The sequence below is a fragment of the Ochotona curzoniae genome, unplaced genomic scaffold (assembly GCF_017591425.1).
Source record: "Ochotona curzoniae isolate NIBS_2020 unplaced genomic scaffold, NIBS_Ocur_1.0 scaffold_1037, whole genome shotgun sequence".
NCBI classification, from domain to species: Eukaryota; Metazoa; Chordata; class Mammalia; order Lagomorpha; family Ochotonidae; genus Ochotona; species Ochotona curzoniae.
The window spans coordinates 21,748,818-21,767,449 of record NW_024467083.1 but is presented as its reverse complement, the minus strand read 5'-3'; the positions used below and the strand labels follow the sequence as shown (position 1 = coordinate 21,767,449).

General features: G+C 43.2%; 1 protein-coding gene across 3 annotated transcripts in view; it reads left to right on the top strand.

Annotated features, from left to right (window-relative positions):
• PTPN22 (protein tyrosine phosphatase non-receptor type 22) overlaps positions 1-18,632 on the top strand; it is a 62,212-nt gene that overhangs the window by 9,905 nt on the left and 33,675 nt on the right. For all 3 annotated transcript variants that reach the window (XM_040998303.1, XM_040998302.1, XM_040998301.1), the window contains exons 2-10: positions 8,834-8,942; positions 9,232-9,308; positions 9,415-9,510; positions 10,649-10,687; positions 13,155-13,226; positions 13,326-13,385; positions 14,385-14,527; positions 14,824-14,890; positions 15,564-15,641. In XM_040998303.1, coding sequence (XP_040854237.1) covers positions 8,834-8,942; positions 9,232-9,308; positions 9,415-9,510; positions 10,649-10,687; positions 13,155-13,226; positions 13,326-13,385; positions 14,385-14,527; positions 14,824-14,890; positions 15,564-15,641 — 741 coding nt within the window. The remainder of the gene's footprint in view (positions 1-8,833; positions 8,943-9,231; positions 9,309-9,414; positions 9,511-10,648; positions 10,688-13,154; positions 13,227-13,325; positions 13,386-14,384; positions 14,528-14,823; positions 14,891-15,563; positions 15,642-18,632) is intronic.

Below are 18,632 nucleotides of genomic sequence, written 5' to 3'. Positions count from 1 at the left end.
GTTGAGTTTCGGCCACTCTTTTTCTTTTGCTGCTAATGCACCCTGGGAGGCAGCAGCTGATGAATCAGGTGCTTGGGCCCCCTGCCATCCACATGGGGACCTGGAGGCATTCTGGGTTTTTAGCTTCAACCTGGTCCAACCTTGATTTTTGTGGTCACTGGAGACTGACTGTGGGTGGCACATCTCTGTTTACCTCTGTCTCTGTTGCTCTATCTTTCAAGGAAGTGAAGATAAATTAATTGATAGTTTTTAAAAGTGAGTCATGAACAGAAACCTCATTTATTTCCAACACACTTTGGATCTACTAAAAACTAATTAAACATTAAACTTAAATCACGGGCCCGGCGTGGTAGCCTGCAGTTAAAGTCCTCACTTTGAACACACCATATGGGCGCTGGTTCTAATCCCAGCAGCTCCACTTCCCATCCAGTTCCCTGCTTGTGGCCTGGGAAAAGCAGTTGAGGACGGCCCAAAGTCTTGGAACCCTCACCCTCGTGGGAGACCTGGAAGAAGCACCTGGCTCCTGGCTTTGGATTGGCTCAGCTCTAGCCATTGCAGCTGCTTGGGGAGTGAACTATTGGATGGAAGATCTTCCTCTCTGTCTCCCCTCCTCTCTGTATATCTGACTTTGCAATAAATAAATAAATAAATCTTTAAAGAAAACACTTAAATCACAAGGGGTGAACGCTGTCTAGCCTTCCAGTGTGACGTGCCATGTGCAATGTCTTGTCCTTGCCCTGGTTCCTCCACTAAGGGTCTTTGCACACCTGCTCTTGCCTCTGTCTTGCACTTCTCTCACTCTTTATATAGCTGACATTTCATTTGTTCTTCAGATCTCGGCGTGGTGGTCAACCTCAGAGCAGTTTTTCTTGATTCCAATCTCTGTTGTAAATTCTTATTAGTTCCTTCTGTTTCCTGTGGCATTTATCACAATTTCAACTTTGCTTTTCTTTGTATGATGGATTGTTCCATGCTCCATCTGACCAAAGCTTCCCGAAGGCAAGGCTGTGACTCAGTTCTGCCCATTAGCCTCATACAAGCACACTGTGAGGAGGTAATGGTCAAGACTTTTTCCTAAGTTCCAGGATTTGAAATAAAACTCTAATGTTCTAATTGCTTCTTTAGCTTATATTTTAATTCTTTTCTACTCGTCTTTCCTTTTTCTTCCCTTTCTTTCTTTCGAAAAACAAAGACAGAGATTTTTCTATTTGCTGGTTCGTTCTCCGTATTTCTGCAACAGCTGGTGGTAGGCCAGGCTGAACTGTAATCTGGATCTTGCACATGGATGCTAGGGACCCACATACTCGAGCCATCACCTGCAGCCTTCCACAGTGCTTGTTAGCAGGAGGCTGGGGTTGAAACTGGAGCTGATACTTGAATTCAGCACTCTGATATGCCACGCAGCCATCTCAAGCAGTGTCATAACGGTGGCACCAACACTTGCTCCAAGGCATATAGCTTTTGAGCCTGTGGTCTTGATCCCTTCCATCTCTGTTCTACCAACCTCCAACTTGTCTACTGATTTTAATTTTTAAAAAAGCTTTACGGCCTGGCATGATGACCTAGTGGCTAAATCCTTTGCCTTACATGTACCAGCATCCCATATGGGGGCCAGTTTATGTCCCAGCTGCTCCACTTCCCTTCCAGCTCCCTGCTTGTGGTGTGGGGAAGGCAATAGAGGATGGCCCAAAGCCTTGGACTCTGCACCCATGTGGGATACCTGGAAAAGGCTCCTGCCTTGGGATTGGCTCTGCTCCAGCTGTTGTGACCATGTGGGGAGTGAATGGAAGATCTTTCTGTCTCTCCTTCTCTCTGTAAATCTGCCTTTTCAATAGAAATAAATAGCTTTTTAAATGACTGATTTGAAAGCCAGAGTTACAGAGAGAGAGAGAAGAGAGGAAGAGACAGGCAGAGAGATCTTCCATCCACTGGCTTTCTTTGCAAATGGGTGCAACGACCAGGGATGGTCCAGGCCAAAGCCAAGAGCCTGGAGCTTCTTCTGAGTCTCTCACGAGGATGCAGTGGTGCAAACACTTGGACCATCCTCCACTGCTATCCAGGGATGTGGATTATACATGGAACAACTGAAGGACCAGTGCAGTGGTGTAGCAGGTGAATCCTCCACTATGGTGCTGGCATCCCATATGGATTCTGGTTCAAGTCCCGATTGTTACACTTCTGATCTCTGTCTCTCCTTCTCTCTCTATAACTCTGACTTTCAAGTAAAAATATGGAGTTCTTTTTTTTTTTTAAGTAAGCTTGAAATTCTTTTATTAAAAAAAAGTGGTACAGCTGGACTTGAAACCGGTACTTGCATGGAATGTCAGAATGGCTTAATCTGCCACACCAGAGCACCATCCTCTAATTTTAATTTCTTAAATGTTTGAAAATTGCAATATATAATATGTGTTTGTTGCAAACTGCTTTAAACACAGATATACAGGTTAATGCTGAGTAATAAATCAGACACCCATGTAAGCGCCCTTCAGATCAAGTCAGCGCTCCTGAAGTCCTCTGGATGTCCTTTGAGATCACAACTCCTGACACCTGCTGCAAGGCAAGAGGGAAAGAGCATCCTGGTCCTTCGTGTTTGTTCTGGCATGGCTTGGACATACCTCCCCACCCCCCCCCCAGCCACTTAGCTATCTAAATCAGCAAACAGAGGGGTTTTTTTTTTCATTTTATTTATAATTTTTAATCTTAGGACGTGTTGATTCTGCCTAGCTATGATTCAAATCACACAGCTGTTGAAATTTACTGTATTCTTTAGAAATTGTGGCTTTAACAAAACTGCTCACTTGGTTAAGGCTACATAAACCGTTGGTAGTTTCGCAAGCAAGCTACCCCTTACTGAAAAATGATTCCCCAGGATCCTTATTTCAAAAGCGGAATAACACATCGATAGAAAAGTACTCATATTTGGTTGTCAGTCCTTTGTTCCTTGTTTAGATGGGGATGGAGGCTGCCAGGGAACATACGTAAATATCAGCAGCATTAGTTATTTTTTTACAGAGATTTTTTTAAAAATCCTCTTTGAACTACAAGTATATGGTAATGAAATCATATTAACTGTTTTCTGTTTTACTTTTTTCACTCTATATTTGTAAAATTCATCAATTTTGTTGCATGCAACTGGGTTTTAATTTTTTTCCTCATCATTTTTATGAATTCTGCCAAGGTCAGTGGCTATGATTGCTGCTATGATTGCTGCTGTGACTGCAGACTGCCCAGTGTCCACTCAGGGATGTAACTCATGCGGTCACCATTGTCTCGGGTCCAGGTTTTAGCATTGCTGCTCTCAGAATTCAGCTTCATTGGTTATGTCTGGAGTTTATCAGGGTCGAACAACTGTCTCACAGTAACAAAGCACATTAATAAGTTCACTAAATACCAGAAAAATACCAAGTTATCTATTTTTTAAATGATAAGAATAGGTGTTGTCATTGACCACCAGTACATTGTTGACTTCAGGAAGGTTGAGAAGCCGACTGCAATCAGACGGTGCTGGCAGAGGGTGGTGATGCTGTGGCTGGGGCCACGATGGTGTGAAGTCTCCATTTCCTCGTTGGAAACGGTGGTCAGCTCTGTTTTTCACACAGAGCTAGTGAAACTGCAGCGAGTGCTTGCTATCTTACTTTTCTTCTTCTACATTTAATGCACATATTTATGAAACTCACTCTTCCATTTCTCAGATAGATACAATTTACTGAAGAATATCTTTTTTTTTTTTTTGTCCAGTGCCTGCAGGTGATTGTGGTGTTCTGACATGTACTTAAAATTTTTTTATTTTATTTATTTGAAAGGTGAAGCTACAGAGATAGAATGTAAGAGAGCAAGAACGAGTCTTCCATCCATCAATTCACTCCCCAAAGGGCTGGGCCAGGCTGGAGCACAATCCAGAAGCTTCTTCCAGGTCTCCCAAGTGCATACAGGGGCCCCACTACTTGCCCATCCTATGCTGCTTTCCCAGGCACATTAGTAGGGACCTGGATTGTAAGTGGAGCACCTGAGATGCAAATCAGCACCCATATGGGGTGGCAGTGTTTCAGTAAGCAGCTGCTTAACTTGCTGTGTCACAAAGCTAGCCCTCAGGGATATTTGAAATTTATGCATAATTTTTTTTTCATAGTGCCCATTTTCCATGAACTTTGTGGAGAGCCTTCATACCTGGCTTAAGGCTTGTTTGTGTAGGTTGGTTTAGGATTCTTGGGTTTAGAACTCAGATTTTTTTCTACATTTGAAGCAGCTGGAGTATCTCCATTGAGAAAGCTTCTGTAAAAGTATAAGTTGTGTATAAGACGTGAGAACTTAGCAAATATTGGGTATTGGGTTAAATCTGCATGTGTTGGTTCATGTGATGTTGTTACATGTATCTGTATGATTACAGATATATGCAGATAGTGTAATTACCACTTGCAGTGCATTTTTTCCTTTAAAAGAATATTTTGAAGTAAAGAAATTACAAAAGTTCAAATAGACAAAACACTAATTTGCCTATTAAGTGGAACCATATTTAAACATTGTAATTCTAGTGTTGGTTATAATTCAAATACATGTGACCTTATTTATTATTAGTATAACACCTTTCTGGAGTTAAAACCTGTTTAACATTTCAAATTTGGCAATATGCATACATATGAAAACCTTTTAAAATGGGCATATTCTTTGATCACTCCTAAGAATTAAGGCAGGTTGGGCTAGGTTGCAGCACCCATCAGTTTGTGTGGGAGATGCAGCTGAAGGCTGAAACAACCAGGCAGCTGCATCTACCAGTATGTGTGTTGGCTGGTGGAGGTGACAGATTGAACCTGACCCTGCACTGGTTAGCACACACGAGTCAAGTCTGAGTTCATCCCAGGCAAGGTTTCTTGGGGGACGAGACAACTAGATGGCTGGACTCAAACCCCAACCCCAGGGGAAATCAAAAGATATGTGGTCCAACCTTGGGATGCATGTGTCTGGATTGGGCCTCCTCAGTTATTGATGCCTATACAGTGGACAGCATGACCAGATGCACACAGGGATGTGACAGCCAGCTCATCTAAACCAGCAGGGGATGGTGAGCAGCTCGCCAGAATATGGAAAGCAGAACAGGTTGGAGTACTCTCCCAGCCAAGCTTTGCAACATGTTCCTGGGCCTGTGGATACATTAAGATGGACTTGGTACACCAATAAATCTTGCGAAAAAATTTCTCAACCCTGATGCAACAAAGCTGATCAGAACTCAGAACCGCTTAAAGTAACGCCGTCAGAATTCTCTTCCTTACATCGGGTCTCTAAGGTGTCATCAAATGACTGTTACCCATCCTCAGATGCTGTTGTAGTTTGACAGCAAGGAGTAGTCCCTTCCCCTTCCCTGCTGTGGACACAGGAGAGAAAAAAAAAAGGGAAACATTTGTCCCAATCACCTTCCTCCATACCTGGACCTTCCCCACCCTAATTGGAGACCCACATGTGCATGCATCCCTCTCAACTATGTAAACAATGGTAAAAAACAAAAAACAAACAAACAAACAAAAAACCCTTAAACATGTTTCTTACTCTCTAAAAAAGAAAACTCATTTGGTCAAGTTGTTATCATTGAGTCGGTCCCCACCCACTTTTTTTAACCTCTTAAGTCTCCTTACATTGACTCCTACAGATAGATCGCTTCATCTTTAAACACTTCAAGGTCAGAGACCAGCAGGAAATCTGGGAAAGTCAGTGTAGGGTCCAACTAGGAAGAGTTGTGTTGAGCATGGGAGCGATGAAGAGAACAGCATTTTAGGAAATAGTACAGAATTATGCCCAAAGAATCTGAATGGAGAAAGACAGAAACAGGATAAGACAAGGAGTAATGTGATGGTTCAAGACTTACAGGAAAAAATCCATCAGAGGTGTCCGCGGTGACCCCCTTGGAAGGACAGCTAGCAGGCGGAGATTCAACATAGGCAGTACTGGTTGGGTGAATTTATTAACTGGAGATGGAACTTGTTGGAAGGGAGAACTAAAGTGACTCTGGGTTTTTAGCATGTAGTTGAAAGGGGAAAAGATAAGGTTCCCTGGGATGTAACGCAGACATGAAGGTTTTAGTTTTAAGTATGCTGAGACTGAGGCTCTGGGAAGATTCAAGGACCTAGTTAGGAATTTAGGACTGGGATTAAGGAGTTAATTAAGTAGAGATTCAACATTTCTGCAATAGGGGCTAGAAATAGGATTTTTGATTTAGTTAGGTGAGTCACCAAGTATTGGTATGTCTTCAGTAGGAGATACAATGGGAGAAGGGAAGGAAGTACAGGATTCAACTTTGGATGGAGCCTAAGGTAATTTTCAACTAGAAGGTAGAAAATAAGAAAAGGAAGGGAAGTGGGAAGGAGAAGTCAGAGGAGAACCAAGATAACGTAGACCAGTAAGGGCCAGGAAAAGAGGAAATGTCAAGAAGGAAGTCGGGGGCCATGGCTGATTAAGCCACCACTTGTGATAATGGAAGGCGGTATGGGATCCTCACTTCAAGACCCAGCCCCCGCACTGCTGGTCCAGCTCTCTGCTAGAGCACCTGAGAGGCAGTGGATGATAACCCAAGTCCTGGGCCCCTTCCACTCACGTTGGAGACTTGGTGGAGTTCAAGGCTCCTGGACCAGCAGATGGAAACTGCTCTCTCCATCCTTGTCACTTTGCCTTTCAAATAAAATCTTTAGTTTGGTGGCTGGGCACATAATTTTTGTGTGTGTGAAGATTTGCTTTTATTGGAAAGGCAGATTTACAGAGAGAAGGAGAGACAGAAAGATTTTCTAGCCACTGGTTCACTCCCCAAATGGCCACAACAGCTGAAGCTCAGCTGATCCAAAGCCGGGAACCAAGGAAACTCTTCTGGGTTTCCCACACGTGTACAGGGTCCCAAGGCTTTGGGTCACCCTCCACTGCTTTCCCAGACAAACAAAACAAAAAATTAAAAATAGGAGTTGGCGTCATGGCTTAAACCTCCATTTGTGGTCCCAGACACAAAGGAGCTGGATGCCTGCTCCCTGCTTGTGGCCTGGGAAAACAGTCGAGAACAGCCTAAAGCCTTGGCACGGGAGACCTGGAAGAGGATTTGGGCTCCTGGCTTCAGATTGGCACAGCACTGGCCGTTGCGGTTACTTGGGGAGTGAATCATCGGACAGAAGATATTTCTCTCTGTCTCTCCTCTTCTCTATGTATCTAACTTTGCAAAAAAAAAAAAAAAAAAAGGGTTGGGGTAGCTGGATGGATAAACTTGAACCAGCACCAATATGGGATGTTGATGCTTACAGGTAGAGGATTAGTCAATTGAACTGTTGTACTGCTTCCTGGATATATAATCCTAAAATAAACATTTTTCTTAAAAAAGAAAAAAAAAAAAGGAAAGGGCCTGGTGCAATGTTTCAACGGCTAAATCCTCGCCTAACAAACACTGGGATCCCATATGGGTGCTGGTTCATATCCAAGCTTTTGCATTTCCCTTCTAGCTCCCTGCTTGTGGCCTGGGAAAATATAGAGGATAGCCCAAAGCCTTGGGACCCTGCACCAATGTAGGAGACCACAAAAGAAGCTACTGGCTTCAGATCAGCTCAGCTCCAGCCATTGTGACCATTTGGGGAGTGAACCAATGGATGGAAGATCTTTCTATTTCTCCTCTCTAAATCTGATCTGCCTTTCCAATAAAATAAATAAATCCAAAAAAAATTTAAAAATTAAAGAAAATAAAGAACATGAAGACTGGGTTGAAGCTAAGGAATCTAGCCCATAAATGGGGGATTAATGCTCATTATGTGACTAATTCACTGCTGAGTCAATAGGAAAACAAGGACAATAATGTTCTTCAGTTCAACTGAACAAATGCTTCTACTGATCATCACAAGTGCCTCTCCTCTCCATATTTCAGAAATGTGGGTAAGTTGTCATGAATCAGAGCTAGTGCTTGTGGTGTCTTTCAATGAAAAGAAGATAAACTTTGAGATTACATTGATTGCTATCAGGAAGCCTCAGAGCAGCTATCATTTCCTCTGACCCCCCAGTTTTGGTCTACAGTATAATACACAAAAATAGGAATAATTCTCAAGACTTTGTTATCTTCAGAAATTTTGGTGTCACCATCATGGCTCCACCTCTAAGCATGGCATCCCATATGGGCACCAGTTTGTGTTCTGGCTGTTCCACTTCCCTTCCAGCTCCCTGCTTATGGCCTGGGAAAGTAGTCGAGGATGGCCCAAGGCCTTGGAACCCTGCACTCGCGTGGGAGATCCAGAAAGGAAGGAAGGAAGGAAGGAAGGAAGGAAGGAAGGAAGGAAGGAAGGAAGGAAGAAAGAAAAGAAAGAAAGAAAGAAAAGGAAAGAAAGAAAGAAAGAAAGAAAGAAAGAAAGAAAGAAAGAAAGAAAGAAAGAAAGAAAGAAAGAAAGAAAGAAAGAGAAGAAAGGAAACAGAAAAGAAAGAAGGGATGAGAAAAAAGAAAAAAAAGGAAGGAAGGAGGAAGGGAAGAACAGTAGTGGAACCTAATGACTTGACTGCTGGCCATTGAACTAAATGGTAGCTGCAAAGGAAGTGAACTTTTAAATGTTTTCCATTGGGTGGAGTGTTCAGTTGATCTTTGAAGTGTGTGAGTTTCACCTCAGCTTTAGCTCTCTGTGACTCAGCTGTCGTGCAGTCTTGTGCTTCTCTGACCTCAATGAACTCTGGGCCATCTCACCCCAAGGGCTCTGTCCTCAGGGGTGTTAGCCCACCTCAAATGCTCCGAGGAGTGAGCTGAAATGTTTGGACAGAGAAGGACTCTTGGGGGAGAGCTTATCATCTCCTCTTTCTCAGAAGTGTGATTATTCTTGATTTTTTTTTTTTTCAGAAGCTGAAAAGGCAATTGACCAAGTACAAGGCAGACAAAACCTATCCCACAACTGTGGCCGAGAGGCCCCAGAATCTCAAGAAAAACAGATACAAGGATATTTTGCCCTGTAAGTGCGATCCATGTTTCCTGGGAAATTTGCCTTCTTCCAAACTCCGTCATTGCTGTCTGATTTTACTTACTGTGCCCTGGTCCCAAATCTCAGAGTAGATTTATTCTCCAGTTGTCAAGAAAAAGAATCAGTTTGGACTCTTTTTTTACTACAAAAAAAAAAAAAAAAAAGAGTATCCATTCATCCATTCATGTACTCCCCCATCAAGCGCCAGCACCTGCTGCTCGCCGGCTCAGGCGCTGACTTCTGGCACACTCCCTGACACTGTATTTCTTGTGTGTTCTAGATGATCACAGCCGAGTAGAGCTATCCCTGATAACCTCTGATGAGGACTCCGATTACATCAATGCCAGCTTCATTAAGGTACAGAGAGAGGAAATCAGGAGCCTGCCAGCACCCTCCAGATCCCTAACAGGACTAAGGGCAGGCTCTGATTCACACTCACCACCTGCCATTTCCCTTCTCTTAGGGGGTTTATGGACCCAAGGCTTACATTGCCACACAGGGTCCATTACCGGCCACACTGCTGGACTTCTGGAGGATGATCTGGGAACACAGCGTGCTGGTGAGTGCAGGGACGCCTCTTACTTATTCCCGAGGAAGGGAAGAGAGATGGTCTCAAGAGGGTGTGGCTGAGGTCTCCTATCTCTGAAAAGCAGTGTTTTTTATTTATCTTTTCAGAAAATTTTTTTTTTTTAGATTTATTTTTATTATTTTTTATTGGAAAGGCGGATATACAAAGAGGAGATACAGAGAGGAAGATCTTCCGTCCAATGATTCACTCCCCAAGTGAGCGCAACAGGCCGATACTATGCCGGTCCAAAGCCAGGAGCCTCTTCCGGGTCTCCCACACGGGTGCAGGGTCCCAAAGCTTTGGGCTGTCCTCGACTGCTTTCCCAGGCCACAGGCAGGGAGCTGGAAGGGAAGCGGGGCTGCCGGGATTAGAACCGGCGCCCATATGGGATCCCGGGCGTGCAAGGCGAGGACTTAACCACTTGCGCCACCGCGCCGGGCCCCAGAAAATTTTTTAAATATTTATTTTACTATTATTATTGTTGTTGTTGGAAAGGGAAATTTACAGAGAGAAGGAAAAATAGAAAGATCTTTGATCTGCTGATTCACTCTCCAAGTGGCCCCAGTGTCTGGGGCTGCACCAATGCAAAGCCAGGAGCTTCTTCCAGGTCTCCCACACATTTGCAGGGTCCCAAGGCTTTGTGTCGTCCTGGACTGCTTTCCCAGGCCACAAGCAGGGAGCTGGGTGGGAAGCGGAGGAGCCAGGACACGAACAAGTGCCCATGTGGGGGATTCTGGCAGTTGCAAGGCAAGGATTTAGCAACTAGGGCTTTGCTCCTGGCCCAGTGCTTTTTGATTTTTAAGTTTTTAAAGATTGACTTCTGGAGTTACAGGATTGTGGGAGGGGGCATCATTCATCAAAATGACAATGTCACGATTGTTCAAGGAAATGAAAGTTCCCACATCGGACTGGCTCATTTGGTGACAAGACTTTGTCAATTTGAATAGAGAAAGGGGAAGTGAGGCTGGAAAGAAGAAGAGGGAGCGGCAACACGTTTTAGAACTTATCAGGATTTCTTTTTTGGTTAAAAAGCAAAGCAAATTAGAACAATGATTAACCCTCTCTGGCCCTGGGACCCTGTTATCTAATTGCTCTTCTAAATTGAGTTTCTCTTTGTTTCATCCCCCAGGTAATTGTCATGGCATGTATGGAGTTTGAGATGGGAAAGGTGAGTCCTTTCTAGGACCTGCTGATCTAAAGATCAAGGAAAGAAGAAAAAGAGAGAGAGATCACGAACAAACTTTTACTTAAGCGTTTGGGAATTCCACATGACTCTAGGGTTTGGTTTGCTGTTTTTCTTTTGTTTGTATTTCTTTTTTTAAAACCCAGGTTATCTATTTCCTCAGTAGTTTCTGTGTAGTTTTTTTTTTTAAAGATTTATTTATTTTTATTGCCAAGTCAGATATACAGAGAAGAGGAGAGACAGAAAGGAAGGTCTTCCATCTGACAATACACTCCCCAAGTGGCCACAATGGCTGGAGCTACGCTGACCCAAAGCCAGGAGTCAGCAGCCTCCAGGTCTCCCATGTGGGTGCAGGTTCCCAAGGGCCTGGGTCATCCTCGACTGCTTTCCCAGGCCACACGTAGCGAGCTGGATGGGAAACAAGGCCGGCAGGACTAGAACTGATGCCCATATTGGGATCCCATTGCATTCAAAGCGAGGACCTTAGCTGCTAGGCTACTACCCCAGGCCCAAGTAGTTTCTGTGTTTTAAAGTAGAAATAAGACATGCTTAAAAATGACAACTCACTTTCCCATTTCTCGTAATGAGATAATTCGTAATTGTTAGTAATAGCTTCCAGTCCTGTGCTGGCCAGCTCAGCCCAGCCCAGCATCCACCATCCACTTTTACATATTGGCACTTAGGGATCAGAGCAGTGGCATAGCAAGCTAATCCTCTGCCTGTGACACCAGTTTGTGTCCTCACTGCCCCACTTCCCATCCAGCTCCCTGCTTATGACCTTGGAAAGCAGTGGAGAATGGCCCAAGTCCGTGGGACCCTGCACCCATGTGAGAAACTCGGAAGAAGCTTCTGGCTCCTGGCTTTGGACTGGCCAGCTCTTGCTGTTGTGACCCTATGAAGAAGTGACCAGCAGAAGGACAATCTCTCTCTCATTCTGTAATACTGGCTTTCAAGTAAAATAAAATAAATCTTTTAAAAATGTTTTTAAGAACATAGATAAGAGTGACCCAGGAATGTGTTGTCATTTCAATTCTTAAAAATTGATAATCAATTCTGATATTAGAAAGCTTCAATTATTTTGAAACGACTGGGGCATGTGAAACTTCTTTTTAAGACTGTCCTTTTGAAAGGCAGTTATAAAGAGAGACAGGGAAAGGCAGAAGAGAAAGACCTTCCACTTGCTGCTTCATCTCCAAATGCCTGTCAACAGCTGGGGCTCCTCTAGGCCCAAGGCCGGGAGCTTCAATTCCAATCAAGTCTTCTATGTGGGTGGCAGATGCCCGTGACTGATGAGACCAGCTTGCATTGCCTTCCCAGGTACATCAGCTGCAAGTTGGACTGCAAGCAGAGCAGCTGAGGCTCCAGCTGGCGTGAGGATGATACAGGATACTAGAGTTGCAGGTGGAAGAATCACTCACTATCCAATACCAGCCTCTATGGGAAACATTTTCAGCCATGAATTTTATGAAATATTCAAATGGAAATTAAAACATTTTCAATGAAAATTTAATATGGGCCCCAGGGTGATGACTCAATGGCTAAATCCTTATTTTACAAATGTTGGGATCACATTTGGGTGTCGCTGCTTGTCCCAACTACTCCACTTCCCATCCAGCTCCTTGCTTATGGCCTGGGAAAGCAGAGGAGGATGGCCCAAAGCCTCAGGAAGCTGACCTACATGGGAAAACTGGAAGAAACTCCTGTCTCCTGAATTTGGAGAGGATCAGGTCTAGCTGTTGCAGCTTCTTAGGTAGTGAACCAGCAGACAGAAGACTTTTCTCTCTGTCTCTCCTGCTTATCTAGTAAAAATAAAATTAATCTTTATGAAAAATAAAATTTAACGTCTTTTGAGATGAACTGTAAACATAAGACACTAGACTTTTGAGATTTGGTTTGAAGAATGATAAAATGTATAATAAGTGGTTTATGTTGATTAAATATTGAAATTGTTTGATATTTGTATATGAAGCTAAATATACTATTAAAGTTCATTTCCCCTTTTTCATTTTTATGTGTGACTATTAGGTAACTTTAAATTACATATGTGGCACACATTCTATTTTTACAGAACATCAATGTTCTAACTAACCTGTTGTCACTCAAAGTTGACAATTTTAATCAACACCAAGGGAATTTGGTGTTTCACTTGTGCACCTGTTTTAGTAGATGCATTATTTCTGCTGGTCCTCCTGAAATATTGAAAATAAGTCAGGGATTTTGTCTCTTTAGACCTCTGGGAAGTCTTTGTCACTTCTCTATCTGTTGATTTTGCTTTCCCATCCTTGGTGCTTCCAGGCTGAGGGCACTGGCAATGCCTTACCTAAGGTGAAGGGCTAGGGCATTAGAGCTGTTTCTGCTTCTGAGAAAGGGAACCGGGTGATTTCCATGAAGCACCTAGAGCCGTTGCAGGAGGGAAGCAGAATCATAACTGCATTATGCTTTTTCGCCACAGAAAAAGTGTGAGCGCTACTGGGCTGAGCCAGAAGGGATGCAGCTGCAGGTCGGCCCCTTCTCCATTTCCTGTGTAAGTGCCATTTTTAAGGGATGGTGCAGCCAAGGTGCCAGGAGCCATCTTCTGGAGCGCTGATCTTTGAAATGACTAATACTGTCTTCTTCTGCTTAGGAAGCTGAAAAAAGCAAATCTGACTATATCATCAGGACTCTGAAAGCCAAGTTCAATAGCGTAAGTATGGAACAGGTGTGATAAACTCAGAAGCCTTAACCTAAAGGAGGCAGATAAAAACATCGTGTGTGACTCAGGCCGGCGGGGGGGCGGGGGGGGCTTTAACTCTTTATATTCTGAAGAAACCTTATAGTGTCATCTGTGCCCCCCATCTTTTCCACACCATGGCACACATATCCAGTAGGATCTGTAGGGTGAGCAGAGGGCCTCATTTTGTTGCACAGGGCCTGGGAATCAACTTGGTGAGCTCGGATTGCCCTGAGCTCCCCCATCCTCTCTCAAAGCAAAGGGACACAGTAGCAGCATGTCTGTGATTCATTTGAGGTGCACCAACTGGGAAGGCCTAGTTTAGACTGTTCTTCTATCTAGTCTCATCTTGTGAATGAGACAGATGGGGGACAAGCCAATAGCAAGTGACCTTAGGTTACTGCTTTTTTTTTTTTTTTTTTTAAGATTTGTTGTATTTGAAAGGCAGAGTTACACAGAGTGAGAGAATGAGAGAATGATATATACGGCATGTATGTGTATATACACACACACCATTTATATACACACATATGGAGAGAGAGAGAAATTCCATCCTCTGGTTCACTCACCACGTGGTTACAGCTAGTTAGGGCTGGACCAGGTGGAGGTCAGGAGTTTATTCCAGGTTTCTCACGTGGATGGTAGACCCTAGCACCTGAGCCATCTTCTGTTAACTTTCTCCAAGTGTTAACAGGGAGCTAGATCAGAAATGGAGCAGCCAGGACTCAAACCAGTCCCATATGGAATGCTGGTATATGCAAGAAGTGACTACCTGTTATTCCACAACACTGGCCCCAAACTGCTTTTAAAGTGTAATTAAAAGGCACTTGGTTATCTGAGACCTAAAGAGAAGGAATCAAAATAAGTTGCAAAAAGGATACAGATGCCTTCGAAGATGGCAGACTCATCTTTCATAGAAGCAGGTGGAGTCCTAACCTTGAATTCTCCCTTTGGTCTGGCTTCTTATCACAGGAAATCCGAACCGTCTATCAGTTTCATTACAAGAACTGGCCAGATCATGATGTGCCTTCATCAATAGACCCTATTCTTGAGCTCATCTGGGATGTGCGTTGCTACCAAGACAGTGACAGTGTTCCCATCTGCATCCACTGCAGGTACGATGCCTGGCATAAACCACACAGCAGAGTCTGGCCTGGACTCTGCCTGTCAATGGCAGAAACAAACTGGGCTGTTCCATGTGAGCCGTACAGCTTTAGCGACCCCTGCTGGAAGGAGTTGGCAAGGACCTGTCCCGAGGCTCCCTGTAACATGAACATGGGAATGATGGGACTTAAAGCAGTTGCGTTGCTGCCAGGCTGCTTCCTCTTGAGATCTGCTGCTGGAATTTTCCAGCTCCTGCCAATGACTCTTCCTCTACTAGTACACATACCCCTGTGCTCTTTCATTTCAGTGCTGGCTGTGGAAGGACTGGCGTTATTTGTGCTATCGATTATACATGGATGTTGCTAAAAGATGGGGTGAGTTTCTCTCAATGTGAGTTTGGACTTTTGTTTGGTTTTTCAAGATACCTTATCTTCGTGATTCGTCTTTTCCAGAATATTCACTCGGAGAACCCCTCTGACAGATGAGTAATTAGTTCCTAAATTGTTGGTTCCTAAACTGTGATCTCCAGGCAGGATGCATCAGCATCACCTGAGAGCTTGGTAGAAAGTGAATCATTGTGCTGGTCTGAATCCCAGTTCTGAGGATGGAAGGTGGGGGCGGAGTCCAGAAAGCTCTTCAGGTGATGCTGATGGGTACTAAGTTTGAGAGCCACTTCCCTAAACCACACTCATGAGTCCTTAAGTGAGTGTCTACTAAGACATGGAAAGTTGAACTATGAGCTTTCCACTTGTCTGCCAACTCCCTTTCTTCTCAGGAAACTCCCATACTTGGTCTCAACTGAGCTTTGTCCCTCTTCCTTTCTTTAACTGTTAAGACATTTGATCACGGGAAATAATTCTGAGGAGTTTCTTCCATCTTTTGCAGGGAAAACGCAAGGCTCTCAGTCATGGTGCATTACAAAGGCATTTCCCCCCCTACAATCCCATGCAAGGAGAGCTGATATAATGGAAGTACAAGATTATAAGGATGAGGTAATAAGCTACTAACAAAGCATCAAAATGAATATGTTTCCTTCTTATTTGATAGATTATTCCCGACAACTTCAGCATTTTCCATTTAATCCAGGAAATGAGAACTCAGAGGCCTTCGTTAGTTCAGACTCAGGTACGGAATACAGTGGTGGATCAAACTGTGTGTCTGCATCTTGTTCTGTCTTTATGTTGAATGGAAAGACATCAGATAGAACTGACTTCCCAGGTAACCAATATTATGTTTCTTATCCCCATAGGATGTTAAAAAGGTTCAGTGAGCCTGATTTCTTAGAAATCAGATACCTGGGTCATATTAACTTAAAATCTTGTGGTAGTAAATTCATCTCTGAAACCATAGAAATTCAGTGATTCATAGTTTCTGTATCAGGAGGCAGTGTTGGAATCAGGTAAATTCAGCTTATTTTAGGAAATATTAAGAAATGAACATAAAATCAGTCATTTTCCTACCATCTATATGGGCACTGTTACTACTTTCCTATAGCTTTACCTACTCCTGGTTATATGCATACTTCACAAAAAAATCACATTCTTACTATTTTATGTATCACAATTGTTGCACCTATTCCAGATTTCCTACATCCATCCATTTCATTAGGAATGCTCTTTTTCTCTTTTTCTAGCTCAAATCTCTGGCTGCCTAAAATATTGGTTTCAATCACATTTCTTTTTAGATTTGTTAATTTACTTGAAAGGTAGAGTTGTAGATATCCACTGAATCACACCCAAAAAGCCCTCAATGGCCACGGCTAGACCAGGTTGAAACCAGGAGCCAGTGGTTTTTTCTAGGTCTTCCACATGGATTCAGGGGCCTAAACTCTTGGGCTGTCTTGCAGTGTTTTCCCAGGGAGCTGGATTGGAAATAGAGCAGCCAGACAGTGTCACGGGCAGTGACTTTACCAGTCATGTCATGGCACTGGCCCTCAACTGTTTTTCCATGTCAATAATTTAAAACCCGTTTCAGGGTCAGAGCGGTGGCATATCAGGCTAATCTACCACCTATGTCTCCTACATTTCATATGGGAGCCTGTTTGAGTCTGGTTGCTCCACTTCTGAGCCAGCTCTCTGCTAATGGCTTGGGAAAGCAGTGGGGAATGGCCCAGGTCCTTGAGCCCCTGTGTAAATGTGGGAAACCTGGAAGAAGCTCCTGGCTCCCAGCTTTGGACTCACCCAGCTCTGGCCATTGTGGCCCTTTAAGAAGTGACCAGCACGGGCCCGGCGCGGTGGCGCAAGTGGTTAAGGTCCTCGCCTTGCACGCCTGGGATCCCATATGGGCGCCGGTTCTAATCCCGGCAGCCCCGGAAGAGGCTCCTGGCTTCGGATCGGCGTAGTATCGGCACGTTGTGCTCACTTGGGGAATGAATCATTGGACGGAAGATCTTCCTCTCTGTCTCTCCTCTTTATATATCCGCCTTTCCAATAAAAAAAAATAATAAAAATAAATCTTAAAAAAAAAAAAAGAAGTGACCAGCAGATAAGAGATCTCTCTCTCTCTCTCTCTCTGTGTCTTCGTGTCCCCCTCCCTCTCTGTAAATCTAGCTTTCAAGTAAAACAAATGTTTCTATTCTAAGTGGTTTACATCTATGGAATAGAATCTGGCTTTCACCCTTTTGTTCATTCCTCATGTAATTTATTGATATTTATTTTGTAACAGGCACTTCTGAAAATTTGAATTCCTTTTTACTGTTTGGATAGCAAACCCTAAAGCGTTTAAAGCACACAAATGATCTTACTCATAGGTTTAAAGCAGCAGAATTGACAGTGTGAGTTTAGATGTTTTACTTTGGAAGCCATGAATTAAAGGGGAAATATAAAGAGCTACTGTAATACAGACCTATGTCTTCAGCCCACACAGGTTTTCCACTTACGGATTATGATGGAAAAAAATACTTTTTAATGTGTTGGGTGTAGGTGTTTTCTATATTCAACCTGTGGGGGGAAAGTTTATTTGAAATGAAAGCATTAGCTGGTTTAGTGTTGTCAGACCCTTGTAAATGCATTTTTAAAAGGCTTCAGGAAGTATACAACCTAGTTATATATGTTGTAATTCTAAATGAATAAAATCATGCCTCATTTCTGAAACATTCCATCACAGGTCTACTCAGAGTTGGAGATGTTTGAAAAAGACTTCACATCTTGGCACTCTCAATGTGTGTCTGAGCAAAGATTTTAACAGTTGTAGCTGCTTTTTCTGATACTCCTTTAACCACAAAAGGGCACTGAACCACATGCTTCCTGTTTAACTTTTCTGTCTAGAGAATATTAAAGACTGATCAATGGTCATGTGGCGGGATACAGATGTGTTGTTCTACCAAAATTATCTGTAGAAAAAGTTGTCCTTTATCTGTATAGGACTGTGTCTATTGTCAGAGAAGATCCTGGATATACCTCTAGAGGGACACAGTGCCAAACCAAGTGCCAGAGCAGGTGTAGTGGCAAAGACTGAGTAGGGAAAATCCACGCAGCCTGTAGCAGCAGGTGTCTCATTCCTGGATAGGGAATCCTTTTACCATCACGTGTTCCCAAACCTTACTTAATGGTTTGCTTTTCTTTGGTATGTTTACTAGAAGAAAATTGTAGCAATTAGATCTAATGCACTAAGTGGAGAGTCACAAGGTTCCAATTTCTAAGCTAAGTCCTGGAAATTAGTTTTGATTGATCTTGGACAAACTAGAAATGGGCACACAGGCCTAGCTACTTCACAGAGCACTTGTGCAGAAAGGATGAAAGTGCTTTTCCCTAAAAAATGCATCTAGGATGAAATAAATTTAAAAAAATATGAGCAAGGAGATGACAGAAGAAGAAGACAGAATATGAGAAATAAGATGGCAGAGGGGGAAGAAAAGTAAGAAAACAGGTTAGGGTATAAAATAAACATGCCACATTTGTTGCACATTAGCTGGAATTGTAAGCATTGTTTAGCTATCTGCCAGCATAGTGGTGAAATCTGAACTGGGTTATATGAACATGGGATGCTGCTATTAAGTTTAATAATTTATACTGATGGTCCTTTCAGGTCTGCGGTGCTAGTGTTTGATTGGTGTTCTTGTTACTGAAATCTGGTTCTGCAGTTCACCCATATCTTGTTTTTTAACTGTCCCATTTC